The following is a 16,382-nucleotide window of genomic DNA, read 5'->3' as shown; positions in this document are numbered from 1 at the left end:
CACACTAGAAGACAAGGTTTAATAAGTGATAAAAATGTACAAAAATATTCAAATCAGAAAGATTTTAGTCTGTACCACAGTAGTCAATACTCCTGAATGAATAGGTAGATAGTACTTCATCAAATCAACGTTAAATAGAAGTTATTCAGTACAAAGGAAGAGAACAGAATGAAAGGAAAACGGGTTTTAAACATCAGGTCAACACATCTCAAAAGAAAAATATTACATCAACATTGATTTTCTAAACAAGAGTATTGCAGCTGCTTTTCAAAATTTGGTGGTACATTCTTCGGAAAGTCCTTAAGGCAACATATTGCAATTAATTTACAGTCTGATTTTGTGATTTGCTGAAACAATGCCCTCTGCCAATTTTATTTTTTAATATTCCAAATTTTTCTCCTCTAATAAAAGTGATAGCTATGATATTTCATAAGTATATTTTACCACATTTATAATTAAGGGCCTAATAGGATTTCCATCAATCACCTAGTTTTCACAGTTTTAAAACTTAACACTAAAAATTAAGCTCTGAGTATAACTCCTGTATACATTTCAACCTACAGTCAATGTTCAATAAAAATCACCATCATCAATTTGGCCAGAAGGGTAACGCTCAAAAACCTAACGCTGGTTCCTGGATTACCATAGATCAAAACAAAAAACAAAACCATCTTCCCTTTTCCTTTCCTCTGTTTGAAAAGTAGTAGTAACCCAACACAAGTGGAACCGCAAGAAACTTACAGAGCTTCTTTCCGAAGGAACATGTGCACCTGCTCCCTGCCCTTAGACCTTACTTGACAAGGAAAAGTAATTAATGACTTTCTAGCGTGAGCCATTTTGGAGATGAGAGGCCTGAAAGGTTTAAAGATGTTTCCAAGCCACTATTTAAAGAGTTGTTTTTTTAAAAAAAGCTTTTCTGCTCATCCTAATGTGCTGTCTGAAGAATGGAAAGGTACATGGGGGATATATACAGGCTATCTGGATGATAAAAAGCAGGACTTAAGGTTGAATCCTGAATGTTCACCATCTTTGCCAAACTGCTACCAGTGTCAAACATTTCAGCTATTTAGTTATGCAAGAGAACTGAAAAGCCATCATTATGCCATTGAAACTCAGAACATTGGAATCCATTTCCCAAAATTAGTCATCTATATCTTTATTAAATCACATCTGTAAACATATTTGGTATAAATATTTCTTATTGATCTTCATCCAGTTGTTCCAAGAGGGTCCTCCTTTGTTTTTCAAGTTCACCTTCACTTAATTCACTACCAGAGGTATCCCAATTACCCTGCAAATGGATAATGAGAAAAGTTTTGTACACCTTTGAATACAGTTCAGAATTCAGTTACTTTAGATCAGGGACCAGCAGCCTTTCTGGCCCAGGCAGACGCCCTTCCCCCACCTTCCATGATTGCTTTATTTTATTGGACAGCACCTCTCATATATTCCTGCTGCACATACATATATATTCCATATTAAGAAATGCAATTTGGTTACCAATAGGCAATATAGATTTCATACTTCAAATGTTTGAAGCTGAAAAAACAAATCAACTAATTTATTTCTATAAAATCCTGTGCTAAAACTAAATATACTTTTCTTTTACGTGAATGGAGAATTTCAAGTGGTGATGGGTACACAAAGAAGCAACTTTAAAGCTACACCTAACACACTGATGCTATTCTCCTACTCTCCTTCATTTGCACCCACCCAAAATCGGCACTCAAAATACCTATCAGCCTGATACAGATTTGAGAGTTGTCTCAGCAGAGAAGAATCCATTCCATCAAGCAGACTGACACTGATAGACAACTGATTCATCCAATCCAAGACTCTTTTTAAAAAAAAAAATTGAATGACATTCCTCGCATGTTCCCAAGAGGCAGGTTACAAAGTATTTTTGCAACTTCCATCAGGAATGGTTACTGGCATAACAACACTAAACCATTATGCTTTTCTAGGATGACCCTTTAGTTACTATTACCTATCAATTTAAAATATTTTAAAAATACAACTTCATTCTTGAAATTCTCATTTAGTCATCACTTAAGTCAAACTCTATCAAATTTTTCAACACTTCAAAGCCAGATTAAACAGATCAGGTGATCTTTGAATCCTCAATCCAAGACATAAGGAAGATTGGAACGATTTTAAAGTGTCAATTTAACCTTATAGCTCTAACTCCTCAGAAGAACTCCTATTTATGTATTAACCGGGACTGACCCTAGTTAGCTATCTAGATCAACTTAAGATCAGCTGGGTGCTGTCACTTGGCCTGGCTCAGCTACCTTTTTTTTTTTTTTTTAAAAAGGAACCTTCCAGTGTTTATTAGATGATGAGCGAATAATTCTCCCTCCCATATCCCAAACCACTGTCCAAGTTAACCACGGTAAGGTATTCATGTGTTCAAGCAAACATTGCTTTTAATCATTACATATACAATAGCCTAGGTAAAATCTTCTGAGGACATATCCTGTTTTCATCCAGAATATGATCCTGTTATTTGTAACCTTAATTTTTGTTATTTTTAGGCACCATTCTGCATGTCAAAAATATACTAGTTAAAAGGATTTAATTTCTACCATTACGCAGATGAATGTCACTTAAGATGCATTGGCATAAAAGATGTTATGGGAATGTCATTTTTGGCAAATGCTTGTACAAACTGACCTCATCTGCTCCTGTTCCTCTTTGATTAAATCTCTGATATGAACAGATTTCACTGAGTCTCCAAATATTGACAGTACTTGATGGTTCAAACATACCAAACTAAATATTCTGAGATCTTTTAAACATTGCATTTTAAAGAAAGTATGGTTTCCACAGGTGGGCAAACTTGTGCATGCTTCCCTTCTTTTTGTCTCTCCCCCGTTCTCCCCATATCCATACCACACCATACCATACCATGCCTACACGCAAACCCCAAAGCATCTGGCCTTACCCTAATCTGATCCACTTCTTCTGATGCTTCTTGTACTTGAACGCTGTTGGGTGCAGGATTGTGCTGGGGAGAAAGCATGCCAGAATGACCTTTCCTGTGCAAATCACAACTTATCCAGCCCACTAAACAGTTCTCTGGCAGGCCAGAGTGATGCTGTCTTTTGTGAAAAAGGGATTTTGCAGAGATGATCTACTGTCTACCAACTGCATTACCAGAGTCTTTTAAACAGTTATTTGGCAGGTTGTGATTTGTACATGGGGAACAGCAGGCAGACTGATTCCTGCAAGCTTCCTCCCCAGCATTGTTCTTATATTTTCCCCAACCATGGGGTGCTCATGTGTGATCAAAATAAAACTGTGGTTATGGAATGGAAAGAGACCAACCTCCATAAACCACATTTGATTCAGAAAAGTTGCAACCATTAATATACGGAACTTGGTAACATAAAACAAACTTACAGAATCTTTGCCGGGTCGCTTCTTAGGTGGTGATTTATGCTTAGATTCAGATCTTTGTCTATTTCTTTCTTTTTCATTTTCTCTCTCTCTTTTTTCTCTTTCTCGATCCACATCCGATTCTGGAGAATCCTATGTAAAGTAAAAAAAAAGAATATAAATCAAAAGAAGCAGTAAATTGCAATCTGCAATCTACTGCAATTTCCAGGATGCTACCCTAAGATTCTTGTCAAAAATGCTAAAGCACTGAGCTCTCTGGCAACATAGACATTGTCCGAATCAATTTGTCTAAGTAATCTTTATGTACTCCAAACTGATGCCGTAAAGGTCTGCTAGGTTACACTTTCAACTTCCACAAATTCTTCAGGATTCTACCAAATCGTAAAGTTTATTTTAACAGGCGATGCCAAGTCAAGCCAATGACAGCATGGATTTTGGCCTCTCTCCTTTGCTCAGCAGCTTCATATATATATGCCTTAAACATTGGCACACTGAGATTAATAAGAGGAAGAAAAAAATGGCAAGACTGAAGTTGGCCAGCCCTTATAAAAATGGCACCGCTTCTTCCTGTACGTTACTAATGTGAAAACAGAAATAGGTGACAGTCAACCTAAATATGCAATAATGCTACTGCAAATGGGTCTACAAAACTGAATTTAATCCAAGTTCTCATTTAAAAAAACCCTAATCCTTGGTTCCAGTATGATCCAATAGCATTAGGCTGCCTGCCTCCGACTGTCTCTGGTCACCTCACCAGAATGAGCAGAGTTGGCACGTTCCAGGTCCCGTCACCCTGTCTCTGTGCCTGCCCTGTGGGAGAGCATTCCCTCAGAGATCTGGATGGCCCTGACCCTCTTCGCCTTTCCTCAGGGCTTTAAAGACCTGAATGTTCCCATAGGCATGTTGGTCAGGAGGTTAAGCAAGCCACCTTGTTTGAATACGTCATGATTTTCCTCGTCACTGAAGTGGTATGGTTCTTCTAACTCAAGCATGTGATACATTTTTTTTAATATTGATTTTATTATTTATATTGTGTTGTTTGGTTTTAATCTTTGTACGCTGCTTAGGGCCACTTCAGTGAGAAAGGCAGTTACGTAAATTGCACCTCTGAATACATACATACATTTGCTGTTCATACTAACAAGGTATAAGACACACTTATCGGTATAACAGCATGTGTTCAACACTAAGCTCATCCAGACAACAACACTATAACACCACGGACACTGCACATAAATAATCCGCAAGCTTAATAAACAGAACTCAGATCTTCTGGTTCAACAGAAATTTTCAGTGGGGCTTTTGTGATGAATCAGTATAAGAATTTGGGGGCAGGAAATGTGTTATCAAATACACCATGTTTTTCAACAAAACTAAACTTAAATATACTCATTTAGTTAGGGGAAAAGGCAATTATTTTTATGAGTTTTATAAAAATGTCAGCAGAAAAGTATTTAGTGATGCCACAGATATATGAAGCAATGAATATACTGCCACTGTATCCTGTCTTCCTATTATTCTCAGCACAAATAACATAAAAAATTACCAGGATTCAAAATGGCTATTTACATCTTAGTTTAAAAGACTGAAGATACTGAAAATCCTTATCACATTGAAAGATCCAAAACAAATACTTACAGACTTGTGTCTCCTCTTTTTGCTTTTCTTTTTGTGTTTCTTTGACTTCTTGTAGCTTCTTTCTATTAATACAAAATGAATTACCAAATGAAATGGAAATCAGGCTACCAAAATTCAGCATTACATTTTTTTTTCCTGGACAAGATATAAAAAAATACCAGATTCTGCACTGGAAGAACGTTCAGAAACCGATCGGGAGTCTGAGCGTTGCCTCTTTTTCTTTGAATGGCTATCGTCATCTTCGGATTCTGAGCCCTTTAAAGAAATAAAAGAGTAAGCCTAACATTAGCTTTTAAAGATAGCTTTTGAGAAAAGAATGCATTCCCTGCAGCATCTTATTAAAGGCCTTACCGAACGAGAGCGAGACCTCTTTCTATGATGCTTTTTTGATTTTTTAGAGTGCTTCTTGTTCTTTGAATGATGATGCTGACACTCATGCTGCAGCATTAAAAGAATCAAAATTACTGTTTTGGAACAGCAAGCATATACTAATCAACACTAAAAGTGATTAAGTCCTGCATTCTTACAGTACATGTCTAAATCAGATCCGGGCAGTAACAGAAGCTTTCAGAGACCTCCCTTGTGGCCCACACAGACCCCATTCCAGTCTTGTACTGCCCTCACCACACCCGGTCTCCACAAGTCTACTAGGAGAGAGACTGCAAAAGGACCGTTCTGATGCTGGAGCGCTCTTTTTCAACACTATCATGTTGCCGCAGCCTGCCAGGGACTTCCTATTAATCCCATTCTTCAAGGATGAGGAATAAATCTAGCTGATATCCTCTTTCAATCCTGGAGAAGTGATTGTGCATAGCCAAGGACTGCAAGGGCAGTTTCTAAGATAGTTGCGTGAGTGCAGAAAAAGATGCAGCTGTTTTAATGGCTGAAAAACAGGTGCACCATATGCATTCTGAAGCATCGTTTTTGAAGAACATGCACAGCGCTGGTGCTCATGAAGACAACTAGCAATCATCAGCAGTATGCTCAGCCCTGAGACAAACTGGCATATATTCCTAGGGTTTAAATGACCATGATCTTTGGAGTTCACTGCTCGGTGCATGATCATCTTACCATAAAAAAAAATAACAAAGTATCACCAACGTGTAAGGGAAAAATCATGGATGAGAATAAAGGGTGGGGGTGGGAAATTCCTAGAACACGTTCTACTGGTTTCCTGCCACCACTGAACAGCCCCTTGGCTGAAGTTGGCAGGCCCATCTTTTCCTTCCCTTTATCTCCCCATTTCTCTGGACATGTACTGCAGCTGCCACTTGAAAATCCTTCTCCTGTCCGGCAGTTTCCACTGTATCAACATAACTATTAATACTCTTCACTGAACATTAAAGTAACCTGTTCTTTGAGATTTGTACAAATCTATTAGAAAATGTTATGTTTGAATGGAATGTTAGATATTACCTCCAGTAAATAAATGAAGTCCTTAAATATTCGTTTTCTCTCTGATTCTAAAGTGATGTCTTCAAATGCTGGCTCTTTCACGAATCTCTCCCGAATCTGTATCAAAAAGGAATTATTGTTTTACTGTAAGCCGCCCAGAGTCCTCCCGTAGGGGAGAGATGGGCGGTGAATAAATTTATAAAATAAAAATAAATAAAATAAAATAAAAAGGAATTATATCAGTAACTCAAATTTATGAAGCAACATATCCCTAAAAAGAAAATACTTTGGATTTCAAAACATGTCACCAAAGAAATTGTTTACAGGTGGTCCTTGGTTAACAACCATTCGTTCAGTGACTGTTCAAAATTACAACAGTCCTGAAAAAAATGGACTTACTGTATGACCCATGCCCAAGTTATGGCTGTCACAGCTCCCCTGCAGTCACATGATCTTTAGCCACGTGTTCACCGGAGAAGCTGGCTTTACGTTTTAGGAATGACTCAGGATTCTAATCTAAGTCTTCTTCTATGGTTTCATCTCATTTGAGAAGAAATGTTTTAAAAAGTCAATGCTGCTGAACTGGAAGGCTGAGAGAGCCACATGTTTGCGGAGAAGATGGGTCTGAAAAGGAAGACAGCAAAGGTAACCGGGCACTTCTGCTTTGGCGGCGGCGGCTGGGCGCCAAAGGAGAAAGGTCGGTGCAGGGAACTGAGAGAGAAGGCAGCTGGGGAAGGAATGAATGCTAGTGCGCAAGCAAATGTTGCCGCTTGGGGTAGCGAATGAATGCTGACACTTGCTGCAGCTTGCTGTCCAGCAAGGCAGGGTGCAGGGCGGCTAAGTGATGTGGTCACGTGACATCTTGCTTTATGACTACCTTGCTTAGCAACTGAAGTTTCGGTCCCAATTGTGGTTGCTAAACGAGGACTATCTGAATTAATTCGTATGTCACAGGAATTCCACAGTTCCTTTGCATACATCCAGATCTTTTGTCTCCCAGTGGAGCATCGCTGTAGGCTACTCATTTAATTTCTGCAGTTAGTGAATTTATAGTACTGTAATTACATCTTAAACAAGGATTCATTGGTAAAAGTGGAAGCATGAATTCTTATGTATAATATTAATTTAGGTTAAAAATTTAGACAGCAATTCATAAAGTGGCATTAATTATTCCCATCAGCACCAAAATTTTGTTTCCAGCAATGATAGCAGTATTCCAGTATTTAATATTTAATATAATTGTTTCCAGCAATAACAACAGTATTATTCTAGGAATGAGTAACAGTATTAAACTTGAGACTGTAATAAAAATCTCCATTTTATAAAGAAACATACCTGTCACCCTTTTTTATTAGAAATCTATTGGGAAGTCACCTCTCTATTCCATTATTGTTTCTCTGAATTGTTGCTTTAAAATACTTAAATTGCATTCCTTGATAATGTTTCAATTATCGACTTCCGGTGGGGATATGGCTGTCTGAACAGCTGTGCCCGCTGACTCTGTGGGCAGAACTGACAACACAGCAATTCTTTTGGGCTCAGGCAGGTTTTTCCTGAAGCCCCGGAGTGTTTTTCCAGAGAAAGGAAAACACCTGGAATCGCCCAATCTGTCCTCTGGATGGCTGCCTGCAGCCAGATCACAAACAGCGTTCGTGTTCGACTGGTAAGAGCAGCCGGGAGGCTGGGGTGTCACCATTTCCAAGCTGCACTGTAGCCTTAAAGGGACATTAAGACCAGCCACCCCATTTCTAAATCACCCAATTTATTTTTCTTTTAAGGATGTGTACCCTAAGAGAGGCTTTCTACAGCAAGGAGAAACTGGTTCTCTTGATGCTTATCGTTATTTTTGTGATTAATTAAAAAAAAAATTTTCTTTAAAGTTTTGGACTTTGCTTTCCATCCAAATACCAAGGAGGGTTGAGAGTACGTAATCGACTCCCTGTTATTATTTTTGCACTAAATTTATTTATTTATCTATCTATTTATTTATTTAATTTGTCCCTGCCCATCTCCTCCCAGCGGGGGACTCTGGGCGGTTTACAATAATTGATTAAAACAACAAACATACAATAAAAATAAAATATACAAATATAAAATTACTCTAATAAATAAATATAAATAAGAGTAAAAAGTCCAAGTGGCAGGAGAATCTTTAATATTTAAAGATATTAACATTTCCCTACATGTTGAATCTGCTGTTTTGAACTTTCAGCTTTCTGCTGCTACTTTCCCTGGGGAACTGTCTGTTATCTTACTCTCACTTGTGTAAGCACATTCCAGAATTTTTCTATCATCTTCCACTTTTGTTGGTTAAGTACCCAGGGGGCGTCATAATCTACTGTGTGAGACATGGAGGATTTTTATCAGACTTTTTCTCACTTCCATTGAAACTTTAAACAGATGCTTTCTGATTCCTGCCAAGCTTTTATGCAAGGCATTTGGAATATTGTGGAAAACATGAAGTTTAAAATGTGTCATCTGGTTGGAGATGTCATGGATGAAACTGAAGAATTTAACAGCGATAGAAATGTTTCTTCTAACAGTGAGATCGGGGCTTCTGTTGAAATGCTGGATGAAGATTGGACAGTCAAGTTGAAGAAATTTAAGGGAGAGATCAAGTTGCAAGCCACAAGTGGAATTGTATTTTTTATGGAATGCTATGGAAAAGAAGGGGTTATTATGCATGGGAGGTTTTCTGAAGAGAAGTTGGAGTTTTTGAGGGGGGCAGTTGGGTTGCTTGATTTCTTTAAGAAAATAGCTCTGTGTGCATTGCGAGGATATGAAAATGCTCTGGTTTATTTTGAAGTGGGGTAAGGGTTTAAGAATATTTATCTGGATTGCTTTTATGATTTGGTTGATTTCATTTATCTTTAACAATTTGGATTAAGATTATTAAGGTATATATAAAAAAGAAATAATAAATGTTTGGTTTTGGATTTAATATGATTAAGATTATTATAATTGTTGTATTATTGATTACATTGGCAGACAATTTATATGTTTTTTTAGTTTGATCTTTATTATAGTAGACTGGAATGTATAGATTAATAGGAGGAAGGAAATAATTAAATAAATGTTATCCTTGGGGGGGAGTTGATTAGGAGGCATCTATGTATCTAACTATCTATCTATCTTCTTTTAATATAAGGTGAGGGAGCAATTGTATTTAGTGATTTTTATATTGTGCCAATGGAATGATTTATAGAAATAATATGATTTTGGTTTAACAACGGTAAGGGTTTAATAAGAGTAAGGGATTGATTGTGGAAGATTGTTGTATATCCTTGCTGTTAAAAGTCAGAAGTCACCTCTTTTTGTAACTTAAAAAAAAAAAATTCTCTTGTGTTTCCACACCTTTTTAGTATTTTTCCTCTTTGTAGCTTTTTGTTTTTCTGTAGTTTTTATCTTTGTCTGAAATCTAATAAAATTCTTATAAAAAAATAAAAAAGGTAATATTTCAATTATCATTCCTTTTACACTTTTGAAAAAAAATTGGTGATTTTACTACATTAGATTTCTTGAAGGTCATCTTTCAGTAATAGTTTGACTAGTTAAAATAGCTACAAAAACTTATTTAATTTTTAGAGTAAAAGGAAACAAATCAAAACGCTGTGGGGTATACTTACATCTTCCCAGACTGCATCTAATTCAATGGGAGGTGTTGCTTGTTTTAACATGCTTTTAAAAGCAGACTCTTTTCGTTTCATTTTGCGAGCTTCTTCTTTCTCTCTCTCACGTTCACGGGCTTCTGCTTTTTCCAACAGCTACATCAGATTCAAGGGACCATTAAATGAAAGGAACATTGCAGGAAAGGGGAAAAAAGCAGTAATGTAATGTCACTGCAGAGCACTTTTACTTATCATCTGCCACACATAGAAGCTGTTCAGATATACCTAAAAAACCTGGCATTGCAAGAATTAGTCTCAGATTAAATTCTGGTCTTCAGGTCTGTGTAAACTTTAATTTAGCTGTTCAGATGAAACAGGGACCACTGGCCTGGTCTTCCACTAAACTAGTATCTGATAGGAAGCCCTCTGATCTTTCAGCATTAGGCTTTTAATGTCAAACCAAGATTTGGCACTGCCTAAATAGCCCACTGAGTCCATATTTCATCACTGATGAACGATTTATACTTTTGATTCAACAACTGTGATACTATATACTAACACTAGAGACTTGCACACTTTTAATAACACTAGACACATTTCATATCAAGTGGTGTTAACATTTATTGATTTAAAAAAACACTTACACTATTGAAAGCTAGTTTGATATTTCCAGCATCTAATGTGGTAGCTCTTTTAGTTGAACTGATGACCGTTACAAAGTCTTCAAAAGGAGTAGTCACTTCAACTACAAATCCTTTATCCTGCAATACAATGACTTTGATAATACTGGAAAATATAGGAATTCCACAGAAACAAAAATTCAGATTACAATACTACTATTTGAAAAACTAGCTCCAGCTTTCAAAATGAATGTAATACATTTGAATTAGAAACACTGATTTCCCCCTAAGGATTTAAGAATTTAGGTTACTTTACCTTTAAGATGTCTTTTATTATCTTTTTTTCATCATGGTAGCGGGCTTTTAAATCTTCAACATAAAACTTGAAAAGATCAAGGGCTGTTGAACCTAAGGAAAGAAACTATATGGGTCAAGAGTTCTCTTTAATCAAAGAGCTCCATTTCTTAGCAAATGTCAGAAATGACCTATTAAAAATGTCCACACACATTATCCAAACATTACTTACTCCAAGCAAGAGAGGATACACTTACCAGGCTGACCAAGCATGTTAGTAAACCTAATATCAGAACTAATAGTGGGGTATAACTCCATCCAGGATGACATTGAATGCAGCTGACCATGTTCATGCAACTCATCCAAGAATATCTGGAAAAAGAAGTGGAAAATGGAGAATCTTGTAATAAAAAGTCTCAAATTAAAAAACAGGTGCTGTCCTTTTTACAATCCCGAAGAAGCATAAAGAACTTCTAACGTGGAAGACAAGTCAGGGATTAATGTAACAGTCAGAGCGGTAGGGCAAAGTTAGACCACCCCCCCATGGACGAAAAGTCTCTTTCTTGCCCAATATCCCCTCCCCAGCTTTTGATCTTGGAAGAAATTTTCCATAAAGTCAAAGGAGTGAGATCACTGAAATTTTCACAAAGCTTAGAAATCACACAAGATTTGGGGAGATTAGTTTCTGCACCCAGAATCAGAATAGATTTTTCACCCAGCCAATACTTAAAATAGCTGAAAGCTCTTCAGTTGATACTAAGCGGAAGTTAACATTTTCTCAGTAACCTGAAAGGATTCTCTGTTTTTTCGCTGTCGTCGCCTTTCTCTGAGTAAGCCTTTCTGCTTCTCCTCTTCTTCCTCCTTTTCCAATGCTCTTATATGTTCTTCAAAACAGATCAAGGCATCCTCCTTATCCATATCTAAAAAAGCAGCAAGAGATTTTTATAAAATTAAATAATATGCTACTTAAAGTACAAGCCTTTTGGTTTGTGATCTTTCCCAAGCTTCAGACACATGCACTTTTTCTTCTTCTATCATGCCTGTAAATATTAAACCAGTCAGTGTTGGGTCACACTGAACAGGGTACTAAAACACTGCAATAAAGAGGTATACAAAACTCTCTGACCCTGAAATTGATCATTTCAAGTGTCCCCAAAGCGGTCTAATTTTAAAATGACACATGCAGAACATTCAGCACAATCTGCTATAATATAAAACAGAACCTTTTGAGTTTTGCTTCATGGACTTGAAAAGGTAGATGAGTGCAACAGGATCTGCATCAAAACTTGGCATAATTCATTTATTATTATTTCTGTGTATCTGAAGTAAACCAGTTTGCCCAGAACAGCTACCTTAAAGGAAATTTCTTATTTAAACAAACAAACAAGCAAACAAACGGTCACTACTTTACAAACTGATTTCATGACACAGTAATTTTAGCAAAAAAACCCACATTAGAAGCCACTGTTGCTGGAAAGCACAGTTAAGAGGTATACAAAATAAAAATAGCTTTCGGCATTAAACTTGAGCACTGGATTTCTTAACCAACTGGCTTCAGGATTAAAAGTGAGATTCCAAAATTATAAATGTGCAATTTATTCCATAACCTCATCCATAATCCAAACATGTTCCCAGCCTAGGGGTCTTTTTTAGGACAGTAATGAAAAAATAAAAATGGTTTTATTTCATACCATTATAAAGGCAAAAAATTACATGACACGGGGGTTCCAAAACTAAGCAACAGTTTATTGAAAGTGCCACCTAGTTGTCTTATTCATATGCACTAAAAACATAGTCTAGGGTTTATTCATGTTCTCTTTTGGAAATTGGACACAAAGAAAGTATTTATTTCTATACTAATGCTCTGCTAATTATTTAATTCAGAGCAAAATAATTTATTTCTAAATACCAATAAATGCATTTATTCATGACTGCAAGTTTGAAACTGTATCTCTATGTGTGGATTCCAACTATATACCTCCACCTACAGAAGCAGGTTCTTCTGAAGGAGGAAGCTTTGGGGGGGATAGGGAAATATTTACTCAGTTCTATACAGACCCTGCCACACTGTCCATAGACATGGCAGATAGATCCCAACTCGCTGGAGAGGATTTTGAGAGTGTGATTGGAAAGGGTGGTTGTAATGGAGTTGTAAGGTTATTGTTTACTGGCAGAAGCCTGCTATCATGACTTTTGACTTAACAGTTTTAATAGAAGAGTTGCTATTGCCAACTACATTTAAAGTTTAATTTTTTACAGAAAGGTAAAACAGATTTTATCCTTACTCTGAAGTTCCTCATCTTCTGCAAACGTAGGATTGTCCATCAGGTACTGCTGAGCCTCTGACCAAGTTGTAGAGTAAGTAACATTAGCCATATTGTCCAGAATGTTTTTTAACGCCTCCCAGTTCCTCTTCCTTAGCTGTTTGGCTTGTTCCTGAAAAAAGACAGACATATCAAATGCAATTACGTTTTCCTAAAATGCAGCATTGCCCATTAATTGTTAAGATGGAAATGCATATATTTTGAACAACTGAGCCAATTTATGTGTTCCTGCCTGAACTTTCAATTCTGTAAAAATCAAGGAAGGGTGATAACTGTCAATCCTAGCAAGAAACTATCTGGCTTTTTGACTCCTTTCTAGAAAAATCTAACACTACCACATCAAGTTTTGTCTTTATTCATTTGTTAATAATTTAAGAAATAAATTATCCCATCAGTGAAAAATTAGGAACATTAGGCATTTTTATAGCCACCATGACAGAAATGTACACTCCAAATCTCAAATATATTGTGTTAAAAAGTAGACGTTATTGTCTCTGAATGGAAGGCAGGAAATTTTTTACACTGAAAGGAAAACCAATTACCTTTTCTTTTTTTGACAGAAAGAATAGGACATCTTCATAAATTTCAAGGCGATCACGTTCAGAAATTGCATTCCAGACTTCCATCTCTCCAAACATTTGTTCAGCTTTTCTATATATAGGAATACAAAAATTATAGAAGTAATCTATTAGAAACAGCTTCATTTGACTTCCACTTTTCCTTGATAGCTACCAACATCTTATTCCTTCTATTACCTATAATATTTAAACTAATATTCTTTCTTCTTGATAAAAATAAAAAAGGAACCAATGTGCAATTAACACAGATCTGAAAAGTATTACATCCATTCACTCAGCGACTGTTCAAAGTTACGATGACACTAAAAAATGGATGTATGACTGGTTCTCAAAGTTCCCACCATCGCAGTGCCCCTGTGGTTACGTGATCACAATTTGGTCCAGCCCACATTTACAACCACTCCTCCCGCTGCCCCCCGCTGACCATTGTTGTCTTCTTCGCCTGGGAAGAGGTGGGAGGCGGGCGAAAGCTATGGGCAGGGCAGCAGGTGCTGCTGGTGGACGCTGGAGAGCACGGGGGTGGGGCTTACTCTGGCACTTGGGCTTGAGGCTGGCTGGCACTGCTGGGGTTTAAGGCAGGTCACTTGAGGCCACTGTTGTGGCTTGAGACCGGCCGGTGCAGGCCTCACCCCCGTGCTTAAGCAGGGCTTAAGGCATCACTCTGGCCAATGTTTGGCCTGAAGTAGAGGCCCAGGGGCAGCTGCAGCAGGCTGAGACTGAAGGCTGCCACCACCGAGGAGTGCTGCCTCAAGTCCTGTGCCATGGCAAGTCCCATGCTACCTGCTGCCCACCTGTGGCACCCAGCACCCCAGCCGGTAGCTCTCACCCACCAGCTTGCTTGCCTGGGGCTCCTGCCTCTTCCCACATCGTGGTCATGTGAAGTCCTCACTTAGCGACCTGTGCAGTCCTGGGATTACGGCAGCAACCAGGGCTGCCTGGATTTCAGCCAAAGTGATGCAGTCATGTGACATTGTACTTTACATCTGCATTGCTTAGTGATGGAAATCTCAGTCCCAATTGCCTTCGTAACCTGAGGACTACCTGTACTCTGTCATCCCCACCAGGCTATCCTACATATTTATCGTAATCTGTGTGCAGGTGCAGAAATCATAATGAAAGACCTCAGTCACGATACTAAGATTTCAGCATCAAATTGTCACTGTACATTAGATAATCTTACTTGTATCTGGTTGTTGATGTCATTTTTTCATGATTTTCAAGAAAACGCTGAAAAGACTCTTTTGCTTCTTTATATTTTAATCTTGCTTCTTCTTTTTCTTCTTTCTCTGTCTGGACTTTGTAAGCATTAAAGGCTTGCTTCTTCTCACTTAATTTTGCCAAAGCGCTGCAAATTGAGGAAACATCAGCTACAATTAGCCCTTTTATATCCAGCTTGTTGAAAAAATAGTCACTGATGCAACGACTCTTTTTAAATGATCTAGTGATACCTGTATCTTGGATCATTAATTATCATTTTCATAGCTTGTTCCCAAGAGGCATTGGATGGTACGCGCTGGGAAGATACAAGATAAATCATGTAAGTTCTGGAACTGGCACTTCATTTGCACAAGTGAGGAACTGAAAAAGAATGCTTTCTCTTATGTATCTGAAGGAAATTTAGTTTTCTAATTTGGTATTTTACAATTAGGACAATCAATTTTTCTCCCAATATAGTATGTTTTCCCAGAAAAACTTCTATAATAGTGGTGACAAACATCATGCATAACACACACCACCATGGTATCATAGCATCCTTCTCGTATCATTTCTAGAAGAAGCAAATTAAGTCCAAGAATGCATCTTTTCCCAATGCCTGTGTTTTTTTTAAAGGGTATTAACCTAACACTCAGAAAACACCATACTGTATTTTTGATTCAGCAGTTATGTTTCAGCAATCACCAAGCATGAAGTCACAGTGAGTAAGTAGAATGTTCAATATTTTAAGCACACCTAACGCCTCCTTCCCTACCCCAGCCTATCCTTTCAATACTCTGGAAACCTACAACTGCCTTGCCTACAAGCTGATAATTCCATATTAAAAAAACAAATCCCTGTGGATTTTTATAGGATAGTTAGTATGACAGCTTTTAAAATCCTTTGTTTAGAGACAGTTTTTCTTTTGCATGAATGTTACTCGAGTTCCTTACAAAAATCAGCAACTCTCCTAATCAACTACTGTATTTGTAATTGTTGAAATTGAAAGAATAGTTGACTCAGTATAAAAACCTTTTCTTTCAATAGTTCTTTAAATGCTTGCTTGGCTTCTTCTTTCGTATTCCAAGTATAGGTTTTTTTAACCGGTTGGGCTTCCTCCTCTTCCTTTTTCGGTACAACACTATAGATTAAAAAAAAAGAGAGAAGTTGGTTACTTTAACAAATAGCAGCACTAATTAAATGGAGTATCTACTGAGGCAGTAATCATAAGCATTAGGCTGATGCCTTTCCAAAATGGGATAGGCGGCAAGGTCCCAACTAACCAACTCTGGGTTGGTCCTCAGTTGATGCCCACGATTCACTTAGACAAAT

The 16,382-nt window shown here is 37.4% G+C and overlaps 1 protein-coding gene across 2 annotated transcripts in view; it reads right to left on the bottom strand.

Annotated features, from left to right (window-relative positions):
- PRPF40A (pre-mRNA processing factor 40 homolog A) overlaps window positions 1–16,382 on the bottom strand; it is a 38,064-nt gene continuing 21,682 nt past the window's right edge. The window contains exons 11-27 of one of the 2 annotated variants that reach the window (XM_063318361.1): window positions 16,083–16,191; window positions 15,305–15,369; window positions 15,037–15,201; window positions 13,821–13,929; window positions 13,240–13,390; window positions 11,741–11,874; window positions 11,212–11,326; window positions 10,977–11,068; window positions 10,685–10,801; window positions 10,059–10,196; window positions 6,454–6,549; window positions 5,389–5,475; window positions 5,196–5,292; window positions 5,038–5,099; window positions 3,403–3,531; window positions 2,945–3,007; window positions 1–1,291 (exon numbers count right to left, since the gene is read on the bottom strand). In XM_063318361.1, the coding sequence (XP_063174431.1) occupies window positions 1,199–1,291; window positions 2,945–3,007; window positions 3,403–3,531; window positions 5,038–5,099; window positions 5,196–5,292; window positions 5,389–5,475; window positions 6,454–6,549; window positions 10,059–10,196; window positions 10,685–10,801; window positions 10,977–11,068; window positions 11,212–11,326; window positions 11,741–11,874; window positions 13,240–13,390; window positions 13,821–13,929; window positions 15,037–15,201; window positions 15,305–15,369; window positions 16,083–16,191 (1,822 nt within the window). In that variant the 3' untranslated portion in view covers window positions 1–1,198. The remainder of the gene's footprint in view (window positions 1,292–2,944; window positions 3,008–3,402; window positions 3,532–5,037; window positions 5,100–5,195; window positions 5,293–5,388; window positions 5,476–6,453; window positions 6,550–10,058; window positions 10,197–10,684; window positions 10,802–10,976; window positions 11,069–11,211; window positions 11,327–11,740; window positions 11,875–13,239; window positions 13,391–13,820; window positions 13,930–15,036; window positions 15,202–15,304; window positions 15,370–16,082; window positions 16,192–16,382) is intronic. The other variant, XM_063318362.1, reaches the window with a different exon arrangement.

This window comes from Candoia aspera, chromosome 1 (genome assembly GCF_035149785.1).
Source record: "Candoia aspera isolate rCanAsp1 chromosome 1, rCanAsp1.hap2, whole genome shotgun sequence".
In the NCBI taxonomy this organism is placed as follows: Eukaryota; Metazoa; Chordata; class Lepidosauria; order Squamata; family Boidae; genus Candoia; species Candoia aspera.
Note: the sequence above shows the minus strand (reverse complement) of the source record. Positions and strands in the feature narration are given on the sequence as shown.